General features: G+C 45.3%; 9 protein-coding genes and 1 non-coding gene across 10 annotated transcripts in view; 5 read left to right on the forward strand and 5 right to left on the reverse strand.

Moving 5' to 3' along the window:
- Positions 1–1,126: 1,126 nt before the first annotated feature.
- SPPG_10053 lies at positions 1,127–1,209 on the reverse strand. Its single transcript has one exon. It is a non-coding gene; the product is annotated as a tRNA-Leu (tRNA).
- A 64-nt stretch (positions 1,210–1,273) lies between these two features.
- On the forward strand, positions 1,274–2,303 carry SPPG_02434 (aspartate/glutamate/uridylate kinase). Its single transcript, XM_016750724.1, has one exon. It carries the CDS (start codon positions 1,312–1,314, stop codon positions 2,209–2,211), a length of 900 nt encoding a protein of 299 aa, XP_016609966.1. The 5' UTR covers positions 1,274–1,311; the 3' UTR covers positions 2,212–2,303.
- A 367-nt stretch (positions 2,304–2,670) lies between these two features.
- Positions 2,671–3,926, forward strand: SPPG_02435 (uncharacterized protein). The gene is made up of 5 exons (XM_016750725.1): positions 2,671–2,751; positions 2,816–3,164; positions 3,223–3,596; positions 3,670–3,702; positions 3,777–3,926. Exons 1-5 carry the CDS (start codon positions 2,697–2,699, stop codon positions 3,818–3,820), a joined length of 855 nt encoding a protein of 284 aa, XP_016609967.1. The 5' UTR covers positions 2,671–2,696; the 3' UTR covers positions 3,821–3,926.
- A 2,352-nt stretch (positions 3,927–6,278) lies between these two features.
- Positions 6,279–11,761, reverse strand: SPPG_02436 (uncharacterized protein; the record flags this gene model as incomplete). The annotated part of the gene is made up of 18 exons (XM_016750726.1): positions 11,576–11,761; positions 11,115–11,469; positions 10,750–11,025; positions 10,322–10,675; positions 9,976–10,157; positions 9,780–9,903; positions 9,680–9,703; positions 9,330–9,614; positions 9,200–9,257; positions 9,090–9,125; positions 8,782–8,999; positions 8,636–8,704; positions 8,436–8,546; positions 8,075–8,368; positions 7,508–7,807; positions 6,820–7,200; positions 6,377–6,665; positions 6,279–6,304 (listed from the first exon to the last, which is right to left on the reverse strand). The coding sequence occupies exons 1-18, from the start codon at positions 11,599–11,601 to the stop codon at positions 6,279–6,281; spliced, it is 3,408 nt and encodes a 1,135-aa protein (XP_016609968.1). The 5' UTR covers positions 11,602–11,761.
- Positions 11,762–12,250: 489 nt separating this feature from the next.
- Positions 12,251–12,804, forward strand: SPPG_02437 (uncharacterized protein). The gene is made up of 2 exons (XM_016750727.1): positions 12,251–12,352; positions 12,416–12,804. Exons 1-2 carry the CDS (start codon positions 12,301–12,303, stop codon positions 12,664–12,666), a joined length of 303 nt encoding a protein of 100 aa, XP_016609969.1. The 5' UTR covers positions 12,251–12,300; the 3' UTR covers positions 12,667–12,804.
- Positions 12,491–14,368, reverse strand: SPPG_02438 (uncharacterized protein). The gene is made up of 3 exons (XM_016750728.1): positions 13,769–14,368; positions 13,142–13,701; positions 12,491–13,077 (listed from the first exon to the last, which is right to left on the reverse strand). Exons 1-3 carry the CDS (start codon positions 14,061–14,063, stop codon positions 12,811–12,813), a joined length of 1,122 nt encoding a protein of 373 aa, XP_016609970.1. The 5' UTR covers positions 14,064–14,368; the 3' UTR covers positions 12,491–12,810.
- A 163-nt stretch (positions 14,369–14,531) lies between these two features.
- SPPG_02439 (transketolase) lies at positions 14,532–17,081 on the forward strand. Its single transcript, XM_016750729.1, has 4 exons — positions 14,532–14,734; positions 14,794–14,918; positions 15,054–16,686; positions 16,749–17,081. Exons 1-4 carry the CDS (start codon positions 14,573–14,575, stop codon positions 16,857–16,859), a joined length of 2,031 nt encoding a protein of 676 aa, XP_016609971.1. The 5' UTR covers positions 14,532–14,572; the 3' UTR covers positions 16,860–17,081.
- SPPG_02440 (uncharacterized protein) lies at positions 16,934–18,473 on the reverse strand. Its single transcript, XM_016750730.1, has 7 exons — positions 18,279–18,473; positions 18,042–18,213; positions 17,725–17,983; positions 17,627–17,657; positions 17,484–17,567; positions 17,326–17,419; positions 16,934–17,251 (listed from the first exon to the last, which is right to left on the reverse strand). Exons 1-7 carry the CDS (start codon positions 18,382–18,384, stop codon positions 17,191–17,193), a joined length of 807 nt encoding a protein of 268 aa, XP_016609972.1. The 5' UTR covers positions 18,385–18,473; the 3' UTR covers positions 16,934–17,190.
- A 147-nt stretch (positions 18,474–18,620) lies between these two features.
- SPPG_02441 (uncharacterized protein) lies at positions 18,621–19,693 on the reverse strand. The gene is made up of 5 exons (XM_016750731.1): positions 19,551–19,693; positions 19,413–19,479; positions 19,294–19,345; positions 18,867–19,227; positions 18,621–18,802 (listed from the first exon to the last, which is right to left on the reverse strand). The coding sequence occupies exons 1-5, from the start codon at positions 19,591–19,593 to the stop codon at positions 18,657–18,659; spliced, it is 669 nt and encodes a 222-aa protein (XP_016609973.1). The 5' UTR covers positions 19,594–19,693; the 3' UTR covers positions 18,621–18,656.
- An 875-nt stretch (positions 19,694–20,568) lies between these two features.
- SPPG_09024 (uncharacterized protein) overlaps positions 20,569–22,624 on the forward strand; it is a gene marked incomplete at both ends in the record, with an annotated part of 3,854 nt that continues 1,798 nt past the window's right edge. The window contains 10 exons of the mRNA XM_016757177.1: positions 20,569–20,665; positions 20,727–20,818; positions 20,883–20,963; positions 21,024–21,232; positions 21,302–21,436; positions 21,496–21,576; positions 21,637–21,739; positions 21,796–22,000; positions 22,096–22,186; positions 22,257–22,603. Of these exons, the coding sequence (XP_016609974.1) occupies positions 20,569–20,665; positions 20,727–20,818; positions 20,883–20,963; positions 21,024–21,232; positions 21,302–21,436; positions 21,496–21,576; positions 21,637–21,739; positions 21,796–22,000; positions 22,096–22,186; positions 22,257–22,603 (1,441 nt within the window). The remainder of the gene's footprint in view (positions 20,666–20,726; positions 20,819–20,882; positions 20,964–21,023; positions 21,233–21,301; positions 21,437–21,495; positions 21,577–21,636; positions 21,740–21,795; positions 22,001–22,095; positions 22,187–22,256; positions 22,604–22,624) is intronic.

A 22,624-nucleotide genomic window follows, 5' to 3' on the forward strand; every position in this document is an offset into this window, starting at 1 on the left:
TATGACGAAAACAAAACTGTTGCCAAATACCATCGAACCTCCCTATTACCATTGTAAAGTCCTAAATGAAAGATCTGTAATTTTCCGAGCTTTTGACTTTTGCCTGTTCTGACATGACCACCAAATAGTCGTAGTTTCATAATAACATTCACTTGGTCAAATTGATCAAGACTTGTTCCAGCGTGCAGTAAGAAAATAATTCAATTCAATCGATGAAAGTCAACATGAAGACGAAGAACCACAGAATTACATGCTCTGGGGGATTGGGGTAGAGTGACATGGTGGTAGTCATCATTGGATTGTAGTGAAATATTATCTCACAATTACCGCCCAAAACTCAAAAGGCAAATGTTTTGCTCATCAGTTTAGCCGCAATGCCAAAAAAGAAATCTCACTTTCCCTAGTTGACGACAATGAAAAATCAAACCCATATTGTGAGGAAGACATGTATTCTACAATCGGTCCACTGTCCTTGAAGCAACCCACTGTACAGAATGCAAAAGACCCGTTTTTAAATTGTGAAGGAAAGTTAATTTTCAACAACAAATTGAGATCGTCTCAACATCACCGACGTGGGTATTTGAACGCACATTGCAAAGAAGATAAGATCAATCATTTAGGTCGCCTTATGAACTTGAGTGAGGAATATTGGATGACTACCGAATTCAAAGCCAAAAATGTGCTGACATTTCCTGTGTGAAACGTCTCATAGCTCAATCATATTCAAGACGTCCGGCTCAGAAAGAGTGTTGGAGGTAGAACTCATCTTGCGGAGGAATTCTGGTAACTTCAACCGACGATTTTTAGTCTTGCATGAGAACTTAAAAACATCTCATATTTGTTGATTTTTAAAAGCAAAGTTAAGACATACCTCCTGTGTAAATAGTGAAATCAATTCCGGGCAAAACTAAATATCACAACGGCCTATTGAAAAACTCCTTCAGAGGGTACGATCAGAGTTATAGTGGCAGGGCAGCATATGACAAACACCGATCAGGCCTCAGGTCTTCAAGGCAGAGGGTAAGTTTTAACTCAAATGCAAATGTATCGGGCACGTATCACAAGGGTGGACGTTAGAAAATGAACATGCAAATTTCAAAAAAAAATACCTGGCCAAAGTGTGGAGTGACGAGAGTGGGATTTGAACCCACGCCTCCGGAGAGATCAGGGCCTTAACCTGACGCCTTAGACCAACTCGGCCATCTCGCCATACAGAATCAAATCTGTCTACTTTATTATATTCTAAATATATATACAACAGTGGACAACTCTGCGAATCTTGCCGTCCGCCCATGACCTCTCTTGCCCATCATGACAAGCATTGACTTGATAATAAAAATAGGTGGGTCAGTCCTAACAGATAAAACCAGCTACGAAACCCTCAGTCCACGTTCCCTCCTTGACCCCCTCTTCGACTCCATCTCCAACCTCCACGCGACGACCAGATTCCTCCTCATTCACGGTGCCGGCTCGTTTGGCCATCCACACGCGCATGCAGCGGGTCTATCAATAGGGTTTACTCCACCTTCTCCAAAACATGTTTTGGGAGCTGCAAAGACACGACATGCTGTTGCTACGTTGAATAGAATGGTTGTTGGTGAGCTGATTGATAGGGGGATTCCGGCTGTGTCTGTCAACCCTGGGTCATTGTTGGATGGGAATTGGTCTCGCGGGGAAGGTACAAAACCGGACCCGCCCCCACAGACTGCTTATACGGCTTTATTGCGACATGTCACTGCGTTGATAGACGCTGGATACATCCCGGTCTTACATGGAGACGTGGTATCAAGTCCATTGTTTGGATCCATGATACTGTCTGGCGACGATTTGATAGTAGCTTTTGCCTATGCACTCAAACCTAGACGAGGTTGTGTATTTCTTACTGATGTAGACGGAATATTTGATCGGGATCCTAAAGTCTTTGCTAATGCTGAACTGTTACGAACCATTCATGTGAACCGAAAAACGGGGTCCTCAAATTGTAATTGCGTGACATCCGAGTCCATAACTGTGGGGAGTGCTGTAGATGTGACAGGTGGCATGTCCAAAAAGCTGGCCTCTGCGATTGCTGTGGTGAGAGGTCCGCTGGAAGATGTGCAATGGAATTGTCGGGTGGTGCTGGTAAAGGCGGGTAGTGATGATGCAAGCAAAGCGTTGGCTGGTGACTTACTCAATATTGGGACAACCATGTTAGGCGATGATCAGGCGTAAGACATACCCGTGTGCTCTAGCATAAACGCAGGAAAACCATACTATGGGAGATATAATACACTAGATTTACAACAAAATCATGATTCTCCTCGCAACTCGATCCCTGCAGAGGCCAATAGGTCGATGTACTTTCTATTATGAGATATCTGTTGCTCCCATAGATTACGTAGGCTGTTGTCGCAAGCTTGAAGCCAGCGGTTGTTGTCGTCCGACTAGTTTTGCGGATAGAGTCCACCAACGGTCGCGCCCTCAGTGCAAGTTCATATATATCGCTCCCGGCGTATCATATATTCTGTATACCGGCATTTTCTATCAAAATGTCTTAGTCTTCATTACCGTATGAACTCTGAAAGAGTGGCAGAAGAAAGTCCCAGAGTCGATAGGGTTAGGGTTAGAGATGAGATTGGAGTGCACTCGAATGCCTCATTGGCCAGCGGTTGAAGGCTCTTTGAGGTCGTCGCGGCGTGTGGGGTAACAGGATCAACATGCACGTCCGCATGAACATAATAGGGCCGTGTGCAAGGCGGGGATTAGGGGCAGGTACGTGCTTCGCTATTCAGGATACTGTGTACTTTGTGGACTCAAAAAGGTTTCGGTATGGCAGTTTCAAGGTCCTGTCCAAGGTCTGGACGACCAACACTCTCTCAATCCCTCGTCCTATCCATCCGTCTCAACTCCACGCCACCCTCCGATAACGCACTTCCGGCATCCGAGGTCCCATCCCCGCCAAAGTCATTTGGCAACCGAACCGCCGAAAGTACCCTCGAAAGCTCGCTTCCACCTCTCTCATCCCCATCAACGCATGTGGACCCCATATCAGCATCATTATCCATGTTGGGTGGAAACACGACGTTTAATACTGCGAGGTATGCGCAAATGCTGCAAGCGGAGGGATTTACGGCTGCTCAGAGTGATGCAGTATTGGCGTTAGTAACCGAGGCTGTCTCTGAGAGGTACGTTTCTCTAAGCTGTTGGGTGATACAAGTGGAATAAAGCTCATCCAAAGAACAGCATGGAGAACGTCGCCCGCTCCATGGTCACAAAATCCGAGCAAACTGCCGAGCTAACAGACGCTGAATCCGATTTCACCCAACTTCGCTCCGAAATCCACACCCTCGAGAAAAGGGACTTTGCCATCCTCCGCGCCGAACTCGAACGCATACTCCAAGAAGTGGATCGTATGAAATCCAGCATGCGCGAAGAAGTATCGCGCGTGCATGGTGGGGTGCGGCTAGATATTAATTTGGAAAAGGCGAGAATACAGGATGAGGCTGGGCAGTTGAGGGATATGGTGGTCAAGGCTGAGGAGAGGATTGATAAGGAAATGGAGAGCTTGACCAACCGGATGGTGCAGATTCGGGAGGGCACCAAGGCGAGCTTAAAACGTGAGTCCTACATTATTGACTGCTGCCTAAACTTGTTGATCTGAACGTATTGTTTATTACCACCTCCTTCCAGAGTTTATGGGAATTGCCTTCACGGCGTTTTTAGGTATGAGTCTCCCTGCATCTCTATGTCTCCTGCTACAACCCCAAATTAACCAGCACTTCAATTCTGCTATATAGTCTATAAACTTATCAGCTACCAACAACAACAAAAGAACCGATAAAATTGTTTACTTTGTCTAATTTTGACTATTAGTATTTATATATGGTGGTTGCTATTGAATTGCTATATCATACTAGCCAAGTGCTTTGTGCATATTTGAAGGTAGGATGAGAAACACAAAAAGGCCATGTCGTATGCCTCACTTGCAGGATGCATCTTGACTGCATATAATCAATGAACAAGCTTTTGAAAATCCCATGCTTGCGAACGAAGGATAGGGAGCAACGGATTGTTCTAATACCATTTCTCATCATCCATTCGTCCTTTCCTCTTTATTTGCCCGATATTAGCGGTGATGGATAGATCTCCCTAATAAACTTGTACCCCACCTTCTCAGCTCCTGCATCCAGTTCACATCTTCGATGCAACATCCATACGCAACAAGACGATCCATGATCCCTTTTAGCGTACACACTTGGCCTAAATCACCATTGTGCTTCGTTTAGAATGTAATCTCATTACACCAATTATCTGGAATTCATATAGGGAAGCGAAAAGCTTGTTGCCATATCGCTCATATCATTCTGTTTTTACGTCGTATAGGATCTTTTTTAATGCCTTGAACAAGATGCATATGCATTATCTGAACCAAACTCCTCGGGAGGGTCCGTCATAAACAGCTGTACCTTTGCTTAGGTAGAGGTTGGTGGAAACATGAGTGGACACAACGAACACCATAAGAAAAATGGCTCTAACCATAGATCTACTTAAAATTCTATCGTTCGTTCTTGCATAGTTGAAAAGGAGAGGACTCGCATCTAGGTCGTACCGCCATAGCTTATGGTTTAGTTAGTTCTTTGATACCTATCAGTTCTTGTTCACTTCTTTTTATTTCTCGTCTATCTATCATGGTTACTTTTTGCTGACTCGTAGCTCTTGTGGTTCATCCATTACGTTTGGGTATATATCGTAGTGATAGTTACAAAGGAGATTTGGCAGGTCTGGAGGTAGGCGATATTGCTTGGATAGCTGAAAGCAGGGGTAATAACCAGTTTCCAGTCTTCTCTCCAGTAGTCATTAATTAAGGGGAGCTGCATCAGCATGCGGTTGTTTGAGGTTCGTCGGGATTTGGTCCTTGTCTCCAACCATGCGTATACATAGTGCAGTGCCTGCTGCAATACTTGTCGGCTAGTTTGTAGCACAGGGCTGTTTTTTCCGCAATCAGGGCATCCATATAGTCATGCAATAGGTTATTAACCTTGCATTTCTCTAAGGTTGCGTCTGTTTCTAGACGCCGTTCTTTGGCGCAGATAAAACCAACCCGGAGGTTCTGTGCTGCAACAAACGCCAATCATCTAAAATTGCGCGACCAGTTTGCTTATACAGGCACAAGAATCCTTTTCCTTGTATCGCTTTTATGAGATGAAAATACTTGAGTGGCAGCTTAAGCATCTGTGTGTTGCCCCCATCGGCACGTTCCTGAATTGGATAACACTACTTTGTATTTCTCTGAGATCGAGATCTTTAATGAGGTAAAGGATAATGTGCAGGCCATTGACATAATCTGGAACTTGAGTGAAAGTCAATCAGGTGCATTTGTTTATAAGAGGAACTCACTATCCTCAATGTCTCTTTCGTCCATCACAAATTTATTATTCTCGTGGACATTAAAATCATACTCATACCCACACGCTGCATCCTGTTGTAAATCAGTGTGCGTCATGGACTTGGTTTTGAACAGCCAGCTTACTTGCAGCATTTTTGATAGCCCACAAATACTCTGGGTTTGGCCAGCAGGCACTGTCATGCCGGTCAATTCATTGAAAGGTGTGCGCTAATGCTTCCCCGCTCAAGTTATCCCCAAGAGCTGTCCCCTCCAGAATTTTGTGGAACGCTGCTAGACTAGCGAGAAAACAAATATATTAGCTTATTGGCTGCGAGGTACAAAGCGAGGGTTCGGGAGGAAATTCCTAATATATGTACCGGCTTGGATTTTTCCGATGATGAGGACTAGGAACGTTCTTGCTAGGTGTAAAGAGTTTGACCTTTACAGGTTGTATTTAGGGGTACCGCCAAACCACCAGGATTTGTGTTGTATCACATATTGAATATCCCAATGCTGTGGCATTCATTTTCAACCGGCTCATGTTACGTTTCAAGACGTGCCTGTAATATACTTTGTTTTTAAAGCAATCTATGGCGTATTGCCATAAAAGAGGATGAAAAGAACATGAAAATCAAAAACGTCAGCGGTAACGATAGAATACCATCTCAGTGCCAAAGCATGACGTGAACCCTGCAGGACTTACTACCAGCGACGTCGGAGACGTAAGGGACATGAATTTTTTGTGTATTGTATAAACGACCATTTCCCCTTTTTTTGGTGAATTCTTGGAATGCAGATACGATATCAAGCATTGAAAAACATCAATGCACGGTACATGCTACACAAAAAGCTATCAAGGTAATGGAGGAACAGTACTCAAAAAAAATGAATATTATAATGTACATCACAGGGATCATCGTTGGCGTATCATCGGGTATGCTACACCAAAAAAGCAACGCACACAATGAATAACACTCCAAACCACAACACAAAAAAAAAGAAAAAACTTACTCAAATTCCGTTTGCGTTCAAGCACACCTACTCTCCCCTCCGAATTCCGCACCTCCTTTCTCAAAACATTCAATTCAGAAACCAACATAGCCTGCTGTTGAGTCAAATCCATGTATTCTTGGATCCGTTTTTCAGTTTGTTTGGTGAGGCGAGTTTGGAGGGTTGTTAGGGTGCGTTCGAGGTGGTCGCGTTGGGTTATTGTTGTTGGTGGGGTGTTTTTTTCGGGGGTTGGGGGTGTGTGCGGGGGTGTGGTTGGGAGAGAGGTTTGGTGGGTTTTTAGGAGGGTTCGCTGTGTTAAGCATCCGAGTTGGTGGGTAAAGATTGTGTTTTGTTGTTATATATGTGTAGGATGTCATATGTTTGTTGTGGTGCAATTCGTCGATAGAAAGAAAATAGTAAGCCATCCAATAAACACACAAAAAACTAAACCCAATAAAACAAACCTTGAGAGCCGGCACATCCTCAACAACATGATACAACTCCCCCACCTCTTTCCTAACCCTCTCCAAAATCCCTTCCCAAAACCCGCGTAACGTCCCCTCCTTTTTCCGTTCATTCTCAACCGCCCGAACTCGCATCCGAACCTGCTTCAAAGAGCGTAAAAGTTTATCATGGGTTTCATGGTAGGCTTCCAATTCTGTATCCATGTCTTTGATAGTGGTGGATAAGGACACGATGTCGTCTTCGCGGGGCTCGACTTGTTTAAAGAGTTCGGCCATTTTGTAGTCGAGGACGAATTTGAATTTTTCGAGTTCTTGGTTCTTTTTTTTGAGGTCGTAGATGCGTTTGGATTTGTCTTGGATCGTGTCGTCGCGTTCTTGGATCTTTTGTTTGTGAGGTTATCATTGTTGTTGCGTATCGTAGGAAATGAGTTTATCAAGCCGATCCAAGCATGAGGTTTTGAAAAAGGATCCGTTGCATAGGGTATACCACCAAGTAGTAATGTGCGTTTCGTATGTAGTAACCACCGGAAAGCGTGATCGACAAAAGGCATCCGAATAAATGTGCATACAATCATGCAATGACCAGGCAAAAGACAATACCATAGGCAACAACCAAAAAGAAGAAAACCAACAAAATCAACCACCTGTCCAACCATGTAAACCTCAAAATACCACACAAAAAACAAACCTCACGTCGAATCCCCCCAATATCCCTCTCCAAACTCTTAATAATCCCCCCTAACCTCCGTTCCTCATTCACCCGTTTCGCCAACTCCATTTTCTGCTCCTCTACACCTCGAGTCAGCGCCATAAATTTCGCATGCATAGAAGCATTTTCGGCGCGGATGGAGGCGAGGGATTGGCGTTCGATGGAGAGGAGATGTTCGTAGTGGGTGGAGAGGTGAAGGATTTCGGTGGTGGTTTCGGTTGAGAGGTCTGTGAGGGTTGCTTCGTGGGTTTGGAGGGCAGTTTGGGAGGTTGCTTTGAGCTGGTGTTTTTGGTAATCCGGTGTGATGAGGTGTTGTACCCGATGTTTTATAGGTGATTCAGGTGGAATGGGCATTCATGGGGTGTGGTCAACGAGTGTACACGGCGGTTGATGGGCGTCATGGTTTCCAGGGTAGTAATAGGCATAACGGGTGTAATGGATGAGTACGATACACGAATATATGATAGTTTGCAGCGTATCAAGGAGGGTCGAAAAATTCCGTTAGTACCCTATCGTAAACACCTTAAAAAAAAGTAAGAGACAAACCTGTTCAATAACTTGAACCTTCTCTTTAATCCTCTCCCCAAAAAACCTCTTAACCTCCTCAACCCGTTCCTCATACTCGGATCCCATCCCCTTCATCTGCTCCTCCCACTGCACCTCCATTTGCCGCGTCCGAGTTTGGAGGGCATTGTATTTAGATGTCACGTCATCGAGTTTAGTGGAAAAGGAGGTTTGGAGGGATGCGAGTTCGGCGGTGTTTGTGGTGCGGGCTGTGTTGAGGAGGTTGGCGTGGTGAGCTAGGTTTTGGGTGTGTTCGGTGTGAAGGGTGGTTATGGCCTTGGATAATATATGTATGAGGATCGTAATTGGGGTACATGTGAGATGAGTAACATGGGGGACATACGTTTTTGAGTGTTTCGATTTCTGCACGGTATTTTTCTTCAAGTTCTGTGAGGCGATGTCCATAATTGAGATCCTTGACACGGAGTTGCGTCTCGTTTTCAGCACGAAGGTCCTAAACAAAACACAAAAGAGGGCAAATCATCAGTTCGCATATTAAAAACAAACAGAAGAGACATGCCAATACAGCTTCATAAAGTTTACCTCGACTCGCCGTTTCAATTCCGACTGAAGTTTAAAATTATCTTTCAAATCCGATTTCGTGACCAATATCTACATCACCACAGAAACCGACACTCAACACTATACACGCACATACCAAAAACCAATTCGGCAACACACGCACATACCTCATCACTAAATCCCCACTCCTTCTCCCTCTTCCTCTCCCTCTCCACAACCCGAAACACCCACACAAGCCCATCCTCACCACACGTAAATAAATGCTGATCATCATACGAGATGCGGAGGCGGGTGATGGGTGCGGAATGGAGGGTTTGGTCTGTGTAGTCTATTGGTGCGTCTTGGGGGAAGGGGTATTTGAGGGTGCGGAGGGTACGAGGTGTTGCTGATTTATGGGAAAATTGTGGTGAGTAAAGTAACACGATAACGCACAGCATGGGGCTGTTTGTGAAATCAATGACGAAAGAAGACGTACTTGCGAATGCCATTTTGCCGTTCCGCGAGACTAGGACTTTAAAAGATACTTGTTAGAAACGAACAGACGGCGAAATAGTGCAGAATGGCACAAAATAAAAGAGTACATACTATTTGCCAAAGGAACCTTTGTCGAAAACTCTCTCGAGACATGTCCATCACTCACTTCCTAAATATCACCCGCAAAATCACTCATCAACATCAATGAAAAACAGCAATCCAAAAGACAATAAAAACTCACCCTCAAAACCCCATCTCCACCCACACAATAAACCAACTTTGCATCCGGCGTCACAACCGCTCCCAAAAACACCACCCCCTGCACCCGCACTTCCCCCATTTTCTTACTCCCACGCACATCCCAATCATATACAACGCCGTCCATGCCGCAGGAAAGAATGCGGGTGTCGTCGGGTGACCAGGCAATAGAACGGATTTTGCCATTGTGGCCTTTGAGGTGGGTGATAATGTCTAGTGTCCAGGTGTTGTAAATGAGGATGGTTGAGCCGTGAACGGCTGCAAAGTACTAAAAAAAGAATCACATCGGTTTGTGTGCTGTTCCTACATTGAGTAAAAAAGCAAATGTTTTACCTGTCCACCATGACTAAAATGACACTACCAAAACATCAAAACCCGATCAAAATAAACAAACCATAAAAAAAATCCCACAAAATCATACAACTAAACTCACCTCTCGACACCCTCTCACAGGGGCCTCCCAATACTGCCGAATATCATCAATCAAGACATTCATGAGCTTCAACCCGTCCGTAAACCCCACCAAAACGTACAACCCACTCGGATGTAACGCGACGCTAAAAACGAAACCAAAAAAACCAAATTCATACCACCCTTTTTTGGTTCTGTTACAAAAACATGATACATACCTTAAGGGCTCATCAAGAAAATACTTGAATACTTCAAGCGAGTTGTCAAGGTAGTTCCATATACGGACGGACCGGTCAGTTCCGCAAGTTGCTAGGAGGGGCTTACGGATGCATGTGTCCATGCCTGTGATGGAGCCGTGGTGGAAGGGGTGCGTGAGGTAGGTGCATTTGGCATTGTCAGTCTTCATGTCGTGACAGTGTGTCCATGCGCGTGCGTGGAGTTGTTTGTAAAAAGTCAATGCGTGTTATCAATTCGGTAGGAACGTAATATGTCGCAAGCAAAAAGTTTGTAAAACAGCAAATCAGTACAAACACTCACCATAACAAACAAGACAAAACTTCGTACCTCAACCTCCAACCCAACAACAAAAACCTGACTCCCACTCACAACAACCGCAACATCCTCACTCACACTCGTAGCAACCCACACAACCCCAACACCATCCTCAACAACCGTTTCCCGTCGTTTAACCAACCCCGAATCCTCTTTCTCGAAATAAACGAGCACGCCATTGGATGTACCCGCTAGGACGCCATTGGAGGTGGATTTGAGGGTTGTGATGGAAGGGAGGAGGGTGGCGTGGGGGAGGAGGTAGGCGATTTCGAGGATGAGGTCGCCGGAATCGTATAAAAGGAGTTTGGAGTCTTGGGTGCCGGCTAGGATGCGGGTTTCGGAGAGGTAGGTGTGGCAAAGGAGGTTCTTTAAAAAGTCCGTATTATTTGAGTGCGTGTGAGAGTGGTGGGTGAGAAAGTACAAGACTTTATTATACGTACCTTGTCCGTCTTTTGAGACCACACAACCTTCCACCCCCCCTCACCATGCTTCAGCGTCCGAAAAACACAATTTCCGGTAACACACACTTGAGTCCCAGCATGTTCAAAAGGGTTGACACTCAAATGACGGATATCCGCATGGGGGGAGCTAACGGTTTTGTAGGTGCCACGGAGTTTGGCCTTGTCCCAGTCCCAAATGTAGAGTATCCAGTCTGGAAAGGATGATTGGGCGATAATGTGTTTGGAGTCGGGGGAAAAGGCGAGAGCCATGAATTCCTGTGCGTTAGGAGTGGATGTTTTCAAAGGAAAATTTAAAAGGCTATAAGGCATAGAGTATTAAAATCCTTTGCAACGATTTTTCTTACCTTTGCATTGGGATCCCCAGCAACAAGCACCTTTTTCTTTCTCCCATTCACAAAATCATACACCAAGACAGCAGCCTCCCTCTCCATATTTCCACCCCCAAAAACACTCGGCCTCGTATCCCCTCCAGCAGTCGGAGGCGTCCCACTCGCACATCGCACCGCAACAGCCACAAGCGACGCTGAGGAACTGACGGCCATGGCCGTGATACCCTCTCCATCCGTCACATGTAGGAATTTCTGCGTCTTTTGTTCCGTGTTGTAAGAGACGAGTTGGGTTCCGGCGGGATAGAGGATAATTTGGTCATCAATGTAGGTAATGGGGTTATGGACGTGGGAGCTGATGCCAAAGACGTGGCTAAAATCAAATAATTGGATGATGAGCCATATTACACACAATACACACAAGACGAGTTTCTTGTTCTTTTGTATAGATTATTGGTAAGACGATGAATGAATCTTACCTCGGAACCACAGAGGGAATCGACATGGCGAACAAGGAGCTACAGTCATGTAGCAGTAAGTAGAAAAAGCCTCGGAGATCGAACACTCGTTTATCATCGGAACATTATTATATAAAACTAAGGGTAAAGTATGCAGTAACATGGATGAGGATCCCTTGGATGTTTTTGATTCTTTTAATTGCTACTATTGCGGTTCTCGGATGATTTTCAGCGTATAGGGGTATGCAGTGAGGGCAGGAAATTCGATGCTTACGAAAGTCCGATCAATGTAACGTAATCCGCTCCCAACCTCCCTCAATGATGTGAATTGCTGGCATTTTGCTATGGACAATGGACAAACATTTGGTTCGTTTGCGTATGCTTGTATGTGCGGACCTGGATGGCCTTGTGCTGATGCATCAAATCTGTAAATATATAGTTCAGAGTCCATGTTGCTTTAATGCATCCATGTCGTTACGGGTCTTGTCTCGAGTATGAACTCGTGTGTGTGCCAAAAGACTAACCTCGTGTGCATGCGTGTAACTATTGCTCTCGAGTGACATCTGTTCCGTCCATCACTTGGTATTGGTAAAAGCCTCCCCCGTCACCCGTGATTCATGATTGCTCTATTTTGCCAAAACTCAAAAAGCGGGGCTCCATTCTTCAAAGCCCCCGTCCAACCATTTGAGTTATAAAGCTTCAATGTGCCGATTCGTCCATCTCTGGTAAAAACAACTCGCGCAAACATGATGAATAATCAGCACCTTGAAGAAAGCAAAAAGCGTCTTGCCGCTCGAGGTAAGAGTTGCAATACGCATGTGTGTGTAGCTAGTGAAGATCCAACTAAAAAGCAACAAAAAGAGCGCGCAGAGCAACTCTTTCGCGAGCAACAAGAGCACGAAGAGCAAGAGAGGCGTGGATGGACACGCATTGCAGACCTGATTGTAATGCACCATCAACCCAAAACCAAGACGAGAAAAGAACATAATGAACAGACGGGAGAAAAAGAAGAAAAGAGCAAAGCGAGAGAGAAAGCGAGACAATTGTATGAACAAGCTGAAGAACAAGAGCAAAGGAAAAAGAGTGTGAGACGGTTGGTTGGACGAGTGTGAAATGTGTGTTCTGCATTATAGTGTAGGGATGAATTGCAGAAAAGTAACATGTAAGAATTCAATATGCAGTAAGCGTCTCTCGATGGGGAGTGTGAGAAAAAAAACCATTTTCTCTCCCTCTTGAGAGATATATGTCAGGAATCGTTACCCAACTATGCTGCGGTCGCGGGTTTCGAAATCTAGCACTCCCATGCGGGCATGGCCGCTCTTCAAGTAGCGGAATAGGGAAGTTACGCACTTGGCAAACTTTTTCCTATCCTCGCCTTTTGCCAAATCAAATTCCTTTGTCTTCTTGAGCACCATGTAGTCTTCTGCGGCCAGACCGGTGCCTTCGAGATTCTTCAAATAGTTGCTTGAGAACACCGCGGATACCAAATAGCATCGACGGTGATGAATGAAAAAAATGAAGACCTATCGATGCGCATCAGCACGGAAAAATCCAGCTATGAAAAGAAGAATGTCGGCATCTAAATACCTCAGGAGTCCCATGTGATTTCTTTTTTTCATTATGTTGCGCGATTGCAATGGCTTCAGCGGCGACTTGAGCCGTGATCGCAACATCATTTTTCTTATGCAGGTGGCGCTTCGCCTCAACGCCAAAGGCCACAGTGGTGCTTACTCTCTTTTTCCCATCTCGATTGCAGTGGGTAACTGCTCCGTAACCATCTGTTAGAGAGTTTACCAATGACCCCTGAATGGTAAGGCGCCCATGGAAAGATTGGGAGCGCACATCCAACTCCATAGTGGTCCCATCGATGTCAAACCTCCCTGGTCCGCAAATGTCCTGACAGTTCCACAGGTTCAAAAAGCCAAGCAGAGTTTTTTCGGCAACCTTTTCCGCCTTATCCTCATCGTTTGTCCCGCGGGTATCCACAGACACGTCGCTAACATCTGAAGCGACAGTATTACCAGATCCAAAGGCCAATAGTTCCCTCAAATCAAGGAAAAAAAGGGCGTAAATGCCGGGATTAGGTACCGCCTTCTCCAATATTTCACCACGAGTTGCCTCAAACAGCACCCCATGTTCTTCTAGCTCTGACATGCCACACACCAAAAAGTCAATATGAGCTGGCATTTTTTGACTGTATAAACTGAGGCAAACCTTGCTCTGATGGGTAGTACTCTTCAGGTACGACAAACTTGGGGTCAAGTCTCTCCACCATGTGCACTTTGGCGGCAGCATAATACCGACTATCCCACTTTGAAGCTGACTTCAAGTCATTGTCGGCGACCACAATTCGTGTAAAGGTGTGTAAGCGGTTGGGATTGTTTAGTAGCTTAAACTCTGGATCGTCCTGAAGCAGCTCTTCAAGTGGGATACGGTGAGAGAATGTCATTGTTGCAATGGTCTGAAATGTGTTTTGCTCGATTATAAGGACATTCCCAATATAAATCATGTGATTGTTTGTTGCCCCATTCCGGCGTAATATTTTGCTTTGATATTTTTGTATCTCTCTCTTTTTCAATGTGTCTCGCCGAGTGTATTTGTTTACAAGTTTATTTATATATGCAACCGCGGTCTCTCTTCTCTTAAGCAACCCCAACAAAAAGATGATTCAGTGGCTATAATTAAAGACTACACACGTATAACATATTTGCATATTGGCATAAGAGTCAATTGCCGCCTTTCTCATACATCTCTCTGACACACACACAGACTCTATCGCAGATTCATTTGTTTTGTTGTGGAATTCTTTCCATGTGTGTGTTTGTATGATCATTGCTTGCTCTCATCTCTGTTCATCATGTGATATCCCATTCCACGTGTTCTTTCAATCTTTTCATCATTGTGATATTATCACGTGATTATTATTAGTGATTAGTATGTGTGTGTTATGGATCTTCCTTTTTCCCACGCACTCGTAGGTTTTTGTTGTTTTGTTCATCATCATCATCTTTAGTAACAATGGCTACGGACACGCTTGCCATCAACACGATTCGCACACTCGCTCCTGATGTCGTCCAAAAGGCAAACTCTGGTCATCCAGGCGCTCCCATGGGATGTGCTCCCATGGCTCACGTCTTGTTTTCACGCTTCATCTCTGCCAACCCACAGAACCCTCACTGGGTATGTCTTATTGGTTTTTTTTTATCACGTATTGCTTGCTCACTTTTGTTGTTTCGCAGATTAACCGCGATCGCTTTGTTTTGTCAAACGGTCACGGATGTGTTCTGCAGTATGTCATGCTTCACCTCCTCGGCTATGACTTGTCCATGGAGGACCTGCAATCCTTTCGTCAAGTAGGCTCAAAGTAAGAGTTTTTTTATGGTTGGGATGAACAGAGAGGGCATCGCCATTGTGGCAAAATGCCCGTCGTGTCCCACTTTTGCCTTACGTTCCCCTCGTCTATGCCACTCACTAACGCTCGGTCATGACTCGTTGCCAGAACCCCAGGTCATCCAGAGGCAAACCACGGCACACCAGGAATCGAGGTTACTACCGGCCCCCTCGGTCAGGGCATTGCCAGTGCCGTCGGTCTCGCTATTGCAGAGGCCCACCTCGCCGCTGAATTCAACCAGCCCGGCTTTGATCTCGTTGACAACTACACCTACTGCATCCTCGGTGACGGTTGCATGCAAGAAGGCGTTCAAGCGGAAGCCGCTTCCTTGGCTGGCCACTTGCAACTGGGCAAACTCATTGCCTTGTACGATGACAACCACATTCAGATTGACGGAGACACTGCCCTTGGATTCACAGAAAATGTCCGCTTGCGCTACGAATCTTATGGCTGGCACGTTCAGTTTGTCGAAAACGGTGACTCGGACATTGCCGCGTTGACCAACGCCATTGAAGCCGCCAAAAAAGTCACAGACAAACCATCCTTGATCCAAGTCCGCACCACCATTGGCTATGGATCAAAGAATGAGGGAGAGGAAAAGGTTCACGGTGCTCCCCTCGGCGAACCCGATATCGCTCAAGTAAAGACCAAATTTGGTTTTAGCCCCGACCAGAAATTCAATGTCCCCCAACAAGTCTATGACTTTTACGGCAAGGTAGCTGCCAAGGGCAAGGACGCAGAAGCCCAGTGGAACCAGCTCTTTGACCGCTACGCGGCTCAGTTCCCTCAGCTCGCCGCTGACTTTAAGCGTCGCCTCGCCAAAAAACTCCCAGACAACATCAAAGATCTCTTGCCCACCTACAAGCCCAGTGACCCCCCCGTGGCGACCCGCAAACTCTCTGAAACCGTCTTGAACAAGATCGCCCCACAGCTTCCCGAGCTTATTGGTGGTTCGGCCGATTTGACTGGCTCAAATCTGACCCGCTGGAAGGGCGCCGAAGACTTTCAACCCCCATCCACTAAACTTGGCTCGTACAAGGGCCGCTACATTCGCTTTGGTGTCCGCGAACACGCCATGGCCGCGATTTGCAACGGTATCTCTGCTTACGGGGCCTTGATTCCCTTTGGAGCCACCTTTTTCAACTTTATCAGCTACGCTCTCGGTGCCGTCCGTTTGAGCGCATTGTCCAAGCATCACGTTTTGTACATTATGACCCACGACTCGATTGGATTGGGCGAAGACGGTCCTACCCATCAACCCATTGAGACGCTGGCCTGCATGCGCGCCATGCCCAACATTCTCAACTTTAGACCCGCGGATGGCAACGAAGTCTCTGGCTCCTACCTCGTGTCTCTTGAAGCCCACGACCGCCCCTCTGTACTGATTCTCACCCGCCAAAACCTCCCCCAGCTCGCCGGCTCCTCGATTGAAGCCGTCCGTAAGGGCGCCTACGTCCTCGAAGACGCACCCAACCCCTCGGTCATTCTGGTCGCCACGGGTTCCGAAGTCTCCCTTGCGGTCGACACGGCCGCCCAGCTTGCCAGTGAAAACATTGCTGCTCGCGTTGTTTCAATGCCCTGTTGGGAGCTCTTCGAGGAGCAATCGGTCGAGTACCAGCAATCCGTCTTTTTGGATGGCGTGCCTGTCGTGAGCATTGAAGCCATGTCAACGTTTGGATGGCAAAAGTGGGCGCATTTGACGTGTGGAATTGATACTTTTGGTGCGAGTGGGCCTTACAAGGTATGTCTGTTATTTTTTATCTTTACTTTTGCATATACTGACCATGACAATCTGGGATTTAGGACTTGTACAAGAAATTCGGACTGGTTCCTGATGTCATTGCTGCCAAAGCTAAAAAGCTGATTGCCTTTTACAAGGACCGCAAGCCCGAGAACAAGATTCAGAGGATTTAAATAGTGTCTTTTTTTTGTTTGTTTTTGGATCTTGAGATTTTTGTGGTTGAGGGAATATGTAAACGCAGGATGATAGGACCGCTTCTGAATCTGAATTTTTGTATTTTTCCTTGTATGTGTGTGTGTATCATGATGACATGGCCAGATGTGACAGACATTTGTGTTGTATCGGCGACATGTATCAAAATCCCAATACCCAAGATACACCGCTTAAATATGCAAAAAGGTACCTATCGCCCACGCCTCCTAACATTGCCATCAACCCCGTCATCATCCCTCACCTCTATCCCCGCTAAACAACGTACACCTCACCTATATATACGCAAAAAGTCTAGCGTACCCGCCGTCGACCCCTCCACAACACGGCACTCGAAAACAGCATAATCCCATACCTACCCAACAGAGAAAAAACACTCAAATATTAAAAATCCCCTACAACAACAACAAAATCACAACAAGAACATACCACGTAATAGCATACTGCAAATGATTATTCCTAAAATTCGTAAAAGCCTTCCGCCGAAACGGCGGCGTCTCCAACCCTTTATTCAATTCCGAATCTAAAAGAAACTCGTTAACCACACAATACACTTAAACCCAAATCTCAAAACAAAACTCTTTTACCTTCCAACAATTCAACTAGGATCGGTTCTGCACCTACGTGGGAGGCCATACCCTTTAAATCCATCCAATACCATTCGTTTTTATCTGTTCGATGAAACATTAATACATAGGAGACAGGTATCCCGTCGCAGAATCGAATGTACCTGGTCGATTCTTGGGCATGAATATGGATCCCTACAAAAACAACACCATCAGCACTTTTCTCCAAAAACCAAACAAAATCCACAAAAAAAAGCATTACCTCCTCCCCTCTCTTCAAAACCCCCTCAACCCCAACACCACCCTCAACACTCTTCACACCAACCCCTCTAGGAACCCACCCCCGATTCACCAAAACAATCCGACCATCATCATTCCGGAACCCCGATATCAAGAAATATCCAACGGGGTTGTGTTGGGTGGGTGGTATATCCGTTCTAGTTCGTGGACCGAGATGGATATCGGGGGACGTGAATTGGCCTTTTAGAGTTACGCGGGTGTATTCATCCAACGGCGTTATCCTAAAAGATGGTCACATCACGCAAAGAGTAGAATCAAAAGTATGATGATTATACATACGTTTCAGGAAGAGGGATACCACCTCTAGACATCCTCTCCTCCCATTTACGAATCAAATCCAATTTCCAATCGAGTCGGTATAATTGCCATGATCCAAGACAGAATGTTGTGAGAGGGACGCTCCAGAGCCAGCCTCCGAGGCGGGGTTGGTGGGGGGATGAGGTATGGGGACCTAATGTGAAAATGGGTGGGTTTAGGGGTTGTTTTTTGGGGATGTGGAGGGGATATAAAACGTACCTGCTCGAATTCCTCGCCAGATCATTATCCTTTGCTGGAGATTTGCTATAGCGAGAAACTGTTGGTATGGGTTTCGGGTGGTCACGTGTGTATGTGATGTCAGCATGGGACTTCTTCAAGATCCCAGATATCGTAGATGGGTGGGCAGGTATCCCGTCATGTTTTTTGTTTCCAACTTTGAAAAGATGTGTTTAAGGCGTTCGTGAACATTCTAGGAAGTTTCGGTGGACCATGATGGATTTCAGAGAATATTTGGAATTCAATCAGACGTTCGGGGGATAATCCTCGGTTGGGACAAAACAATCTTGGAAAAAGTAACCCAATGTACAATGCAACATTCCATGTCCTTTCTGTTTATATCTGTTTTCTTTATTTTGGTTAAACAGACGCATCATCATCTTCATCCTCTTCCTCATGCTCATCCTCATCCTCGTCCTCATCCTCTTCATCCTCTTCATCATCCTCATACCAAAAATTCTCATCATCGTCTGTTGGAGGCGGTGGCTTAATCACAAAATCCGCTTCTACAAAAAAAAAGCATTAGCAAAAGCCCCACACACATTTACCACCAATAGCACATGTACGCACCACTGGTAGGCATCACCAAATCCCCAGGAATATCCCCCCGACTCTTCTCCACCTGTGCCCTTACAATCTCCTCAAAAGCCCCCCGATCCTTCCGATACAACACCCCTGCATTCACATTCGCAGGTGACGAACAATTCGGATCATTCAGTAATGATAAAATGGATAACAGCACGCTTTCGACACTTTGAGTTGGGTTCCATCGTTCTGAGGCGGATTCACCAGAGAGAGGGTCGTCGCCTGGGGGGTGGAGGATTGAGATGCAGAGACGGCCGTCGGGGTAGACGTTTGGGTGGAAAAAGGGGGAATTGAAGGTAAAGGTCGGAGGGTTGAAGGGGAAGTCTTGTGGGAATTTGAGGGTTGCCTGAATTTTTGAACGAGTCAATTACACAAGATATTTTTGGTATGTTGATTTGGTATTGGTACTTACCAAGAAATACCCCCCAGCATACGGCGTCCGAAACGGACCAATAATCCCCACCCTAAGAAACAAACCTTTAACCATCACCACCCATCAACAACTCCTCAAACAAACGTTAAAGAACTCACTCCCACTCAAAAATATTATCATCCTTCATGGCGACGCGAAACCCCGGAATCGGATGCTTCATCAACTCTGCACAAGAATCCACACCCAATACACATGAACAATCCATCTTGCGTAAGATAACGTGTTACAACGCATACCTTTAAGTTGCCGCTGTAAAGCATGTTGCGCGGCATTTGACATTTCCAGAGTTCACAAAACACTATGTCGCTTTCTGAAACAATTGTTAAATACCCGTTGGAAAAAAGGATTAACAGTGCGCAGTAAAAATAACGAAAACACAACACGCATGCAATTCAACACTTGATGGGGGATTATTGTTGCCATGTCAATATGAGATCTAGTGCACTCGAATGTGTTTGTTTATATTACAAGCATTTGCACACATCTGGTATTGGTATATCATTATTCCATTTGCTTTTTGTTAGTTTTGTTACTCGTACTTTTGGCGCTAGATGGCTCATCACATCACCAACATTGCTTTGAACTTTGGGTTTATTTGTTGTATATAGTCACGTTCCATTTTCCATGGCCTGCTCGTAAGGACGGTATGTGCCTTCCCAACACAGCATCAAGTTTCGGTTGCATTTGCTCACGACCCACATGTATGCAAACACACATATTGCTGAATTCGTACGTGCTTCTTACATTGCACTATTCTCTTAATGTGGGATGGTAGGTACAGATATGATGCAATCTTGCGCACAAAAAGAAAATGAAAAGTGAATTGTGCCTGTACGCTTATTGAATGTCAAATGGATTGTCAACATGACCGAGATTCGTATCAGCTTTAGATCAAAACAAATGGAGTGGGCGTTGAATCTGAATATTGCATAACTTGTATGAAATGCATGATATTCTGATATCTCAAATGTTGGGAAGGTTAGGGTATCTAACATGGTGACTGGTAAATACAAAGGTCGACTACGCGGATTCACATTCTGATATCCCGAATAATGGGAATCTAACATGGTGACTACTAAATACAAAGGTGGACTACTGCAAATCCACAGGAATGCAAGCGTTTGTCCGAAGCCAGCACGTACGAAAGATGAGCGATCTCTCACATAAAATGACGCGATACGTAAGCGCGATCCAAGAACAACACATCTCATCCCATATCCTTTTTCAATACCAAAAACAGATCTACAAGAAACGATGGAATACCGCCAAACGATTCCAGACGCCCACCCTAAACCCATCCTAGCCCTCCAATATAACCCCTTCCGACGTGAAATCTACAGTGGGGGAGAAGGTAAAAAATCCAAAGTTTTTACATATCAAAAGTTGTTTTAAAACCTTGCAATTTTCTCTAGATGCCATTATACGTGTATGGGAGGAATCAGGAAAACTCTCTTCGACACTCTCTGAACATGTTGGGTGGATCACGGGGCTTTTGTACTGGTATGTTCTGCTTTTTTTTTTTGCTCTTTTGAGATGAGGCATAAATAACGTACGTATGCACTAGCAAGGAGCATAAACTGCTATTTTCATGCGCGATCGATGGGATGTTGATTGCATGGTCAAACGGCAAAGTCCTCCAAAAAATCGAGGTAAAGCAAAACCGCCCTCAAACTCTAACAAACCCATTTTTCTCATTTCCTTTATCATAGACGGGCTCACCCATCTACTCTCTCGCATACAACTCTCGTCGTCAACAAATCATGGTAGGCTGTAACAGACAAGTCCGCGTCTTCCAACTCGTCAGCACAGAAGAAACACATACATCCGATATCCTCGAACGGAAATCCGTATCCTGTACCGAACACTCTGATATCGTGAGTTGTATCGTGTCGTGTGAAGGGAGGTTTTATTCTGCTGGGTATGTTCTACGCAATATACTATTCGGTCCATATAAAAACGAAATTGAGAGTTTTGTGGTGCGGGGTAGGTATGATCGTAAGATTATAATATACGATATTCCACATCACGGAAACCTCAAGCTACGGGTATCGAATGTGATTAGCAATGCGCACGATGCGGCGATTTCTTGTATGATTTATGGTAAAGATGCTGATAATAGCTGGTAAGTGAAAACAATCCATATTGTTTGTATGTAAAGGAGAGAGTTCTAATGATCCAAAGGTTGATTACAGGATCATTTGATCGGTCCGTGAAACTTTGGTCTTTGGATGGCAACTTGTTGCAAAAGTTTGATGGGTTAAGGTAAAGCTATCCTTTTGTTTCCACATGTTTTCAATATGTGTGTTCCTGAACCGGATCTAGTGATACCGTCACATCCCTCTGCTACGTCCTCCCTACACAGACGCTATGGATCACGACAAATTCCAATGTTCCCATTGTTTACGACCCTCGAAGTGGTATCAATGTGAGACCTACCCATCATACAAAAATGTTGAACGTATATTCACATACGGCATTTAGGTATCGGATTTTGTACGGACGGGAGAAGAAGGGTTTCAGCATAGTAGCGGCGGGTTCGCGTTTAAACACCTCTTATTTGTCCCGGAAGTGAATGAAGTGTTTGCTGCGACGAATCGCAAGAGTATCGTTGTGTGGAAATTCAATCCTTCTGCGGCTTTGACGGTTTTACCGGGGCATACCGATGTCGTCGAGTGTTTGACGTTCAGTATGTATCTTTTTGTTTGGATTTAACCCGAGAGTTGCCATGATATCGTGGTGCATTTATTGACTTTTTTTTGCATTGTCTCTTTTTTGGGTAAGCTTCCAAGGAACCATTATTAATCTTTAGTGGAGGAGACGACGGCGTGATTCGCAAATGGGAACGTCTGCAGTTGAATACCTTCATGTACAGGTAAAGAAGCACACCCTCACATTCCCACTCCAAACCTGGAACACACACATGAAATGGCTATTCATCACAGCAAAGAAGTCCTCACCCTCCCGAAAGAAGAAAAGCAAGAAGAAGCCCCTATGCTCTACACATTCTCCCGGGACCCCGAAGAACGCCGAAAAAAACAAGCAGCCCTCCATAAACGGGTTACAGCCAAACTCAACTCTTGGGAACGCGTAGAAGAAGACCCAGCATCCACACTCTTGCTCACCCAAGATGCGTTACGAACACTACGTAAAAAAGATCATGAAATTGATCCGGAAAACAAGATTTTGAAATTAAAAAATAATCGGAGTTTGGAGGGGCTGGAGAATCTTCGTCGAAAAAGTCAAGACGAGCCTTCCAAACCGGGCGTCGTGTCCTTGTTGTATACGAAGAGTTGGATCTCCTAATCTCTGG

The sequence above is a fragment of the Spizellomyces punctatus genome, assembly GCF_000182565.1.
Source record: "Spizellomyces punctatus DAOM BR117 chromosome Unknown supercont1.4, whole genome shotgun sequence".
NCBI lineage: Eukaryota > Fungi > Chytridiomycota > Chytridiomycetes > Spizellomycetales > Spizellomycetaceae > Spizellomyces > Spizellomyces punctatus.